At 37.0% G+C, this 10,246-nt stretch overlaps 1 protein-coding gene across 1 annotated transcript in view; it reads right to left on the reverse strand.

The window, feature by feature from the left end:
• The window catches only part of LOC103800629 (glutaminase kidney isoform, mitochondrial), a 52,718-nt gene extending 44,960 nt beyond the window's left edge, over positions 1 to 7,758 (reverse strand). Inside the window, exons 1-4 of the mRNA XM_009073011.1 lie at positions 7,666 to 7,758; positions 7,048 to 7,169; positions 1,333 to 1,462; positions 556 to 635 (exon numbers count right to left, since the gene is read on the reverse strand). Coding sequence (XP_009071259.1) covers positions 556 to 635; positions 1,333 to 1,462; positions 7,048 to 7,118 — 281 coding nt within the window. The 5' untranslated portion in view covers positions 7,119 to 7,169; positions 7,666 to 7,758. The remainder of the gene's footprint in view (positions 1 to 555; positions 636 to 1,332; positions 1,463 to 7,047; positions 7,170 to 7,665) is intronic.
• Between the last annotated feature and the right edge of the window lie 2,488 nt (positions 7,759 to 10,246).

The following is a 10,246-nucleotide window of genomic DNA, read 5'->3' on the forward strand; positions in this document are numbered from 1 at the left end:
ACATGCAGTATGACCACACCAAAGCAAAGCACAGACCAGCAGACACTCAAGCTGATGAGCATCTCACATTGTCTAGCCAAAGGTAGGCACAGAGCTCATGTTACTCCTCAGCTAGATGGTGTGAGATATCCCTTTACATCTTAGGCCTCTAATCGTCTCCACTACACTGAGTTACTAATAAAATAATAAACGTAAAATCACTCTGATTATATCTAAGACTTACACACACCCTTACGGGAGAAAGCTTAATAAACCTGAAAAGCAAAATCATACTAAGTTCTGTCCAGTTTCCACACCTTCATTTTCTTTTTAAAGAACCTGGATCTGAATTTTTTCAGTGACACATACAGGTTATATATTAATGCTACAGCAAAAACATTAAAATGCAGGGAAGGGACTATCTCTTAAGTACATTGTGACCTATACCAAAAATAATATAGCTTGGCACACAGGTACTATTAGACAAAGCTCTTCAACTCCCAAACACTACAGAAACACTGTCTCTATACTGCCCTTTAAATACTCCAACAGCAAAACCTAGAAGTTACAATATACCTCTGTCCATCGACGGTGCAAAGCGAAACACCCCACAAATCAGGGCTGAACTTGGCCAGTTGTGGAATATAGTCAGCAACCTGACACAGTGTGAGATAGAAAGAGAGACATTACAACATCCAAAATATTTAACTCTATGTTAATTAAAATAAATGTCAATGGAAAGGACACATAAGCTCTAACTGAGCTATTCCAGTAGTAATTACCAGGCATATCTAAAACTTCAATACAAATTCTTCTATTCACTAGATCATTATCAAATAAAACATTTTTTCAAAGCAAAAATTTCAGTACATCTAAGAGGAATCTGTGTTACAGCATGTTCAGCATTTTCAAATAGTAACCATCTGGGATTTTTCAATTAATGTATTGAAAAGAAGCATTAGAATAAACTTTATTTACTAACCAAGGTACAGTGTTGATAGTCACTTCTGTCACACAAGCCAGCTAGTTATGTAGAGGTGAATAATTCTTCTATAGACTTAGTGTAGCCTGATAAATTATACAGCAGTTTTACAGGTTGTGTAAAATCAAGGCAGAACAGTGCCGTTTTCAGATTGCAATGTCAAAACTCTACAAGATTGTTAAGGGTTATGAGCTGTATTTCTAAAACAGTTCACAACTTGCAGACATAACTGAACTTCCAAAACTCTTATCAAGTTATCAGTTTAACACTGCTAGAAGTGTTAAGAAAAATCTGTCAACTTAACAAATAATGGATTTGGCTAATATCAAGGAACATGCAGAAGTCTGAAATTGAATTTATAAACACGTTACCTTTCCTCCAGATTGTTTTTTCGCACTTTCATATAGCTCATCAATATGGGAAGTAAACGACATGAAATCTGGAATGACAAACTTCCTCCTGAAAGCTTGAGTAAGCAACACAATATTACTCTGTACACACCTGCAAAAAGTTAAAAAAGGCTATTAGTATTTTGACAATGTACAGTCAAAAAGCCTAAGCAGCAACTACATGCAATTTAAACAAGGACCTTGAAGTTACATGCCTACAACAACAAGTCTTTCTAATAAAAGGCTTTGAATTTGTTAAGTTCTATTTGAATTTGAACTTGTTAAGTTCTATTTTTCTTTTAATTTATTTACCATAGTTTTAGTGCATTCATTTTTATTCCTTTCTACTTAAAGCTCTCTTTTGAAGTTTCAACTGTGAAGCTGTACTGCAGGGTACTATCAACCTGCCTTCAAGTAGCATCTCAGCTTGCAAAAGGGATCTAAGCAACCCACTTCTTAGGATCAAGCTACGTGAAGGTTATCTAAGCCAGGCTCTGCCCAAAGAAGTGCTGATTTCAGAGTTAGATCAGACTTGTGAGGTCCAGGGTTGGTTTCTCTCGCTTCATTGTTTCACCATGAACTAAGTGAGAATGCTGCCAACAGGCCAAACCGAAATGTGACTCTACTTTAATAAGAACAAAACCCTGTGGAAAGACTTGATAACATCTCCTAAACTAAGTTTACAGTGAGCAGTTAACAGTGAGCAGTACTGCAAGTCTCTTGCTTCAAACCATCAGCAGTCAAGGAATCCTCGCTGCCTTTTAACCCAGAACACACTGAACCCTATCATCCACACCCTCTGAATATCAGTCCCATCTGGCACATTTAAAAACCTGATGAGGTAAAAAGGACTTATCTAGGACAAACAGAAGGGAAGGATGAAAACACAATGTGAGACATGCCGCAAGAGGTGTCCGTGGGTGAGGGGGTGAGCAGCAGCAGGGGTGGGATTTGGGAGCCATTATCATGTCAATTGAAATAGGACCTGATAAAGGGTATTAACAGTCCCATCCAGTGCAAGGAAGAGAAAGGGAGGTTTAACACCAAACAAGCAGTTCCATTAACACATTCATACCATGCTTTCTGGCAGCGTTGACAAAAGCAAAAGCATACTATTAATGAAGGCAAATGGACAGGTAAGAGCATCTAGGCACATGCTACAACGGAAAACATATCCTTCCAATGAAGACTTATCCAGAAAAGTAAAAAATTAAATTTTATGGAAATATTTTCACTTGGAATAGATACTTCCAATAATCCTGTTATTGAAAGTCATCATCAGTTCAAAATGAAGGTGCATGGAAACCAGTGAAAGGACTGAATTATCCTCCCTTTAAATCTCCTCTCTTTTTTTAAACTTCCATTCAATTTTAACTCCTTTGTACTTAGACAACTTTATCCCCAATTCAGCTGACAGCCATTTCAAATGCTGGTAGGCACTGCTCTTCCAAAACAAAAGAGAAATGGTAGAGAAGTTCCTGTTTTATATACTGTCACCTTAAAAACTTCTGTTTGCAATACACTGCTTTGTCAGTTTATGTTAAAGTTGCAATTTAGTCGGTTTTATCATATTTTGTTTCTGTATCTGCCAAATAATCCCGTTTGGTTTTGCTCCCAGCAGCCTCCAATTACAGTTAGTTACTCCAGGTGCAAAATCCCTTTCCAAAAGTAATTAATAACACCTGATGGCAGCTGTGTGTGCAGGAGTAACAACATAATATGCACTAGGTTTAAACTTCAGATGCAGTTCTACATCGTCTGTACCACCCGGACAGCATTAAGCACTCTAAGGGAAAACAAGCAATAAATAAAAAGTAGTATCAAAGTTCCCCTAAACCTACTAGAACAACTCAATACAAAACGTGAACAACAACAAGAAGGCAGTAATGCACTGAAATACTGTCCTCTGAGATCACATTATCTTTCTAAAACAGGAGGGGCATTTCTATGCTTACGATGTACATCAAGTCTAGGACACTCACTTCAGTAGTTTCATCTTTCTAATCTAGAGATTGAAACATGGCCAAAAATTGCTATGCTGGTTAAGGACATTACCTACTGTTGTTACCAGTTGTTGTCTGCAGACTCTGCCAAAGGCAGTGTCCAGGTATTTCTCCTGGCATTCCTTAACCCAGGAGTTGTAAGAATTCACAGACCAAATAAAATACAAGGGTTCAAGTCATCTAGATGGTTATTTGGAACTACTACTGCATGGACAAAATAAGAGGGGTCTCAGGGTCCCTTTAACAGGGCAGTAATTTTCAGCCAACACCTCATGTCCTCACAAGCTATGACAGCCCCTAAAATCCTGCAACTGATATCTCCTCCCCACAGGAGTATCAAACTGCTTTGTGTTCCAGGCAACCCTTTGGAGATGGCTTGGCCTCAGGCTCAGAAGTGGAGCAGTAGGAAAAGAACACAGGGAGAAATTTAAGTAAATTAATTGTCAAACACTTGTATGACCTGAAAGTAACAGTTTCAGGTGTTTTGGAAACTGCATCTTTGGTCTCTAGAATATAGTTTGGATGACTTAGTTTTCTTTACCACACAACTTATGTTTATCCATATTCCATTTTTAGCTCAGGCTGCTGATTACTGCTTCCCTACGAACTGTTTGCCTACCTATATATTCAAACACTTAGACAACAAAGTGTTATGTTGACAAATCAGATATTAATATTCTAAAATAGTGGAATTCCTCTACATCTTCTGTCAAAGGATTGCTCAAATAGGACAAAAATATTTATTAACACCCAGGTTAAGCTTCTCTAAAATTAAAGTTTTCCTCAGGAATTTCTACCTATGACGAGAGAGCAGTACAGCTGCTCAGCAGCAAATAGAAAACCCTGTTTGAGATCCAGCAACACTGTCAGGTTTATGCTCAGAACATCACACACCCAGATTGCTGCTTCTTACCCGCAGATCAGAGGAGATTTGGCTAGCAAGACCACAGTTCTGGGTCAATAAAGTGGGACAGACAGCACCTTGTGATAAAGGCTAATCCTACAAAGCCAAGTAAGTTATTCTGAAAGAGAATAGGGTTTAAACTTCAGAGTTGTAACTGCTACTCAGTAGCTATCATCTCATTCAAACGTACACCATTCTCCAACTAACTCCATTCCAATCGCCTTGTGGCTTTCCTTCCCCTCCTCCATGTCCCCCCACCACTGAGCAAAATATTTTTAGGTAAGAAATAAGGCTTTCTGCAAGTTGTGCATTTTTCTGTTAGGAACATGCCATGAGTTAAAGGAAAAGCTAAAAGGGGGAGGAGGATTTCTTAAAAATTATTAGAAGTTTCTCTACAAATTAGTTACAATAGGACATGTCAAAATGTGCACACTTTGTAAGGAAGATTAGCATGTACAATCTTCCATATTTAAGTTGCTTAAGTTCCATCTAACAATAGTTAGATAGTACCACTACTACTACTATATTAAGCAGTACAATAGGTAGGGCACCAAAACAAAATAAAATTCACATAGCAAGCTAACTAGCATGCTGCACTGAACAGCAGGGTACCACTCATGCTACAAAGACCACATGATATGTTAAACAGATGCAACATGAACAGCTAGTTCAGGAAATTTATCAAGTACTCTCCTGAAATGTGCACCAGAAGTCAAGAAATTCTGGAGATGAAAGATTAAAACCCTAAATTGTTCTGCGTGGAACGTGGAGATTTTCTCTAGATTTTTACTTAAGTGAAGAGCACTTGATCTTGAAGCCAAAAAATTTCAAACTAATGCAATTTTAGTCAACTTGGAGCCTAATGTTTAGAACCACTAAAGTGTGCAGAAACAAACATTACAGATGCATGAGCTAACAGATTTGACAGGTAATATCTGCTGGACTTATTTGATTTAGTCAAGCTTATGCTACCACTTTACTTAACCTTGATGATTTATTAGATCTAGCAGCTTTGGATTCAAATTCAACAGGAGAATTACACCGACTTCTATGTTTAGGGAACTGAAGCTTCAAAAGTCCTGAGGTAAGTAGAGCTGAGTAGATACAGAATTGTATTTCACACCTTAAACACTAGTGGAAGAATAGAGGGACCCTGCATGAGACTCTACACAACAAAGTGTGCCTAGGAGGGACAGACAACTGAATTCTGGGCGTTTTTAATTAGCAAAAAAAGTTGCAAAGGAGCCTTCTGCTGCTGCAAAGGAAAACCTGCTGTGTGAAATAGGATTCAACTCTCCACCCTCTGTAGAGTCTTGATGCTCAAAACTCTTCCTACACAACAAGCTTTCTACAAATTATTATAGTAACAGCTGCTCTCCTACCACAGAGGATCAAATCCTGGAGATGTGACGCAGAACATGAGCTAATCCTGCTAATTAGCAATCACTTGTCCTTTTTCACCCTTGTCTAAAATATAATTCTTATTTTACTAAGACAAACAAGCCTTCTAGAATACGTGTAATGCAAAATAGCAAAAGCATTTCCTTTCCAACCCATCTGTACAACCAGGAAGGTTTCTGACTCTAACAATTTAGAGTTTTCACAGTGCTGACAACCAACCAGTGAAGACCTGGTCTTGAACTTAAATACAGAAGTAAAGTTAGTCCATGTTGTACCTTTAAGAAGCATCCCACATCTGATTAAGGAGTTGACTGGTTTGTTATTTTATCACACATGACATTCATTCTTTTTTTTCTCAATACATTTCCAAAAACTGTATATATATTTTAATATATATAACACATTTTATATTTACATAAGCTATGTAAATATGTAATATAGCATAAGCATATACTGTATATATTATATACTCACGTGTATATAAAATATACAAAATTGGATATATAAATACACCTTTTTACACACATTTTAACTGAGAAGAAACAGTACTACACAGCATTAGTTCACAAATTCAAAAAATTCTACATATCAACAAAAATGTACCAATCTTGACAGAAGTATACTCTTCATGAAAGAAGCAAGTTTTAGGTATTATCTGGTCTACCCTGTAAATGGAATAAAAGCACAGACCGAAAAATAGTCTAAACATTTTAATCCAAGATTTAAGAGCCTCTAAATTTCCAATCTTTTGGCACACAAAAGCTGTAAGTAGAGGTGCAAAGGAGTGTGCTTGGAATGAACAGAAGACAGTGCTTATACTGTTCAGCTAACTGACCACAGACTTTGCTTGACAAAACTAAAGCATCACTAAAACATGGCACACGAATCTTTTCCAAAACAGACCAAAGGAGTATCTACACTTCTAACACTTCTCTCATCTCTACATATCCTGTAACTTCACTCGGTCTTTCACATACTACTTTTAGAACTAACCACATACATCCTTCGAACATCTCACCACACAGGAGCAGCATCCTGAGCTTCAGATTAAAATCTGATGATGCAGTGAGAGTAGTTTTATGTAATCATACTAAATACTCCATGCTGCATTAATCCATTTATTTGGCATCTGACTGAGAGCTGTAGTATGGGGTCAGACACATATGCAAGTAACACCACCATATTAAACTCTTGGGGAGATCACACTGTCTGCTGCAAGAGACCTGAGAACAAACTCATATGAAAAGAGCATCAAAAGCATATGTTCGACTCCCTTTCTAATTTTGCATTAATTTATATACCTTATGCCTCTCCTCAAGACAGCAGTCAGTACCACACAGACACCACTCATTCAGAATTATACAATTACATTATTGACAGAAAGTTTACTTTTTAAAAAGGTCTTTGTCCAGCATAACACCATCTGAAGTTGTCTGAAGGGTCAGTCTTAACATATCCATGCACTCTTTCAATCGAGGATCAGATGTACGTAATCCTGTAGATTTGAGTGCCTATTACAATAAAACAATAATTACTAAAGTGAAAAGATAAGCTATTACAATCAAGTTCTCTACTGCTTGGTGTTATTTATCACTCAAGAGACATCTGCCACTGCATTATCAACACAGACATTTTGACACATTATTGATCCTTTTGGCATTTCCTTTGGCCATTTTGGCTGCATCTTATGTCAAAGGATTAATGTAATTTGAAATCCACAGAAGTCCAACTACATTTTACACAAGTACAAATACTATCCAGCTCTGCCATAAGCACAGATGCTTTCAAGCATACTCTTTTGCACATCAAAGAAGTTGTTAATAATACTAGTACAATCATTCTCTTACTTAACTACAGAAACAGTGTGGGGGGAGAAAAATAGTTACATTCCTTTCTGCAGCTTAACATGTATAACAGAAATTGTTTGCTTTGCATTCTTGCATTTAGACTGTTAAAATAACCTTGTAATAGTTAGCTTTCATAAGCACTCTGGAACAGGAAACTTACAGTTATGAATTTGTGAACTGGTATTTTTTCTTGTCCTTCTGCAATGGTATAGAAGAGCAGATCTTCTAAGCTAGGAAGGAGACCTTGCTTTACTTTACTGGAAAACAGAAATAAAAAAGAAGAAAAAAGCGTAATTATTTTAGTGCCTATTTTTATTTATACACATTTTTTCATTATTCTTGAAAAAAGCATAATTATTTTAGTGCCTATTTATACACATTTTTTCATTATTCTTAGGGAAACACATTTACACTACCAATATAACTACTACCACTAATTTCAAAGAACAATTTTATCAGTGAACACAAAGCTTAATTCAGCTATAAGTAGAAAAAAAGAGTAATATTAAAAGTAGCATACATAGATTATATAATAGCAAACATCCTTAACATAATTATTTTAGTGCCTATTTATACACATTTTTTCATTATTCTTAGGGAAACACATTTACACTACCAATATAACTACTACCACTAATTTCAAAGAACAATTTTATCAGTGAACACAAAGCTTAATTCAGCTATAAGTAGAAAAAAAGAGTAATATTAAAAGTAGCATACATAGATTATATAATAGCAAACATCCTTAACTGCAACACAGTCATATTTTACTGGCATATGTTTACTGCCAAGATTATATTTAGAATTTTTTGGGAGCAGATTAATCACATATCCCTCTTCTTGCTGTCACAGAGGGCAGACATGTTACTTGCACAGGATAAATTATTTATATGACTCAAAGACCCACGTGCCTCTTAATAAAGCTGTAAGGGCATACCAGCCCAACGGTTCTACAGGCAAGAGAAGATGATTAATATATAGTATTTTCTTCAAAATAACCCTGTTTTTAAGACTCCAAGGAGAAGTCCTGAAGTCCTTGTCCTTCTAGAACCTTATGTAAGCCACATCAGTCACCATGAAAGCAAGCAAAGCCATCTGCAGCACAATACAGCACCCTGAACCAGCTCAGGCACCAGCAGCAGTTACTCTCATCACACCTACTTAGCAAAGTAAACCTGCACTGTGCTTATCAGTGTAAACACAGCAGCTCTCCAGTGTTCCACATGTGAGCTATTCTACTCTGAGATGCTCTTCCTCTATGTCTGCTTTTTGTAGCTTACATCTTCATTTTATGTGAAATCCGTCCGCATTAAGCATTGACACTCCTAAGCCAGAGAGCTGTAATACTGACAGCTTTCCCTTAAAGCCTTTGGAATTTTATAGGTTTAACCTCAGAGTTTCGTCTTTCCTTGATATCCCAAAGCACCCTGCAGTAGGCACAAGCCTGTACTTAGTTCCTTATGCCTCTCCTCTAAGTACAACATCACAGCACACAGCTGGAATGTGCACCTCCAAATTGCTGGGGGCTGCGACGGCAAAGGGCTTTGGATCACCTCCTTGAGTCCCCTGAAGTGTTCAGGTTTGTGCCTAGACAAAGTCAGTTTACAGAAAACTGATGTTCTGATGTTTGACATCAAAAATAAATACAACCAAATGGAAACAGTTCTCTAGTAAATACAGACATAAACTAACTCAAACGCAGAGTATGCAGCCTTGTGTTATTTTAGCCATCAACTTGAAAGGTCCATCTTATAACCTAAAATTGGTGGCAATTCTTTGTTAATATACTGTAAGACCTAAAAGCTACTGCCTGAAACAAGAATGCTCAGTGGCAATTTATGCATTTTTATACATAAAGCAAGCCCAAACTCTAGTCATTGACATTTTCACAAGGTTAGTAACTCTTTGAATATCAGAACTCAGGGTTATAACGGCAAATATAAAATCCTACAACTAAGCACAGACCCTAGGTAGGCCAATGCAGTCTTACAGACTGATGCTTAATCCTCCCTCCTCTCCCAGTACTTCAACAAGCCAGATTTATTATGAGTTTTAATAAAAAATCTGACTATATCCAAATGCCCTTTTAAATTTAAGACTAGATTGCTCTCACCTCCCTCCTTTCCTCATAACTAGCTGTGAAAAACAGTAGTATAAAAATATCACCTCTCATTTTCCAATTGAAAACACTGTACTTACACACTAAGAACAGAAGACAGCTTTGTAAGCCAACAGAACTGTCCTTGTCTTACAGACTGGATATATTTTTTTTTTCAAATTCTGCTGGCTGACTAATGCCCAGACAGACTGGCAATTCAACCAAGACAAATGCTTGCAACTCCCTCAAGCAAACTGCTGAACACCTCTTTTCCTACAGAAAAGTCAAGCCTTCCACACAGCACATTTCACTTTCAATCTTTTGAGAACAGTATATCCAGTCAAGCCAACAGAACCAGAACTACCAAGATACCAATTAAAGCTCCACCCTGCAGCCACTCACCTTTTAAAAGTTATGCTAAGTTACTCCTTCACCACTTACACAAAACATTTAACTAAGCTCCCCAAAGTGTGGAAGTTTCATATTTTAAGGAATGTCTCTGCTACACAACTTGTTACTGGATGTCTGGCAGAGGAAAGTTTCCTATTTCACTTTGGCAAAACAAGCCAGGAAACACATTGAGAAATTTTAACTGATAACCTATTTAATAACACATTTCTGAGCAATTACTCAGAATTTTACA

Source organism: Acanthisitta chloris, unplaced genomic scaffold (genome assembly GCF_000695815.1).
Source record: "Acanthisitta chloris isolate BGI_N310 unplaced genomic scaffold, ASM69581v1 scaffold7734, whole genome shotgun sequence".
In the NCBI taxonomy this organism is placed as follows: Eukaryota; Metazoa; Chordata; class Aves; order Passeriformes; family Acanthisittidae; genus Acanthisitta; species Acanthisitta chloris.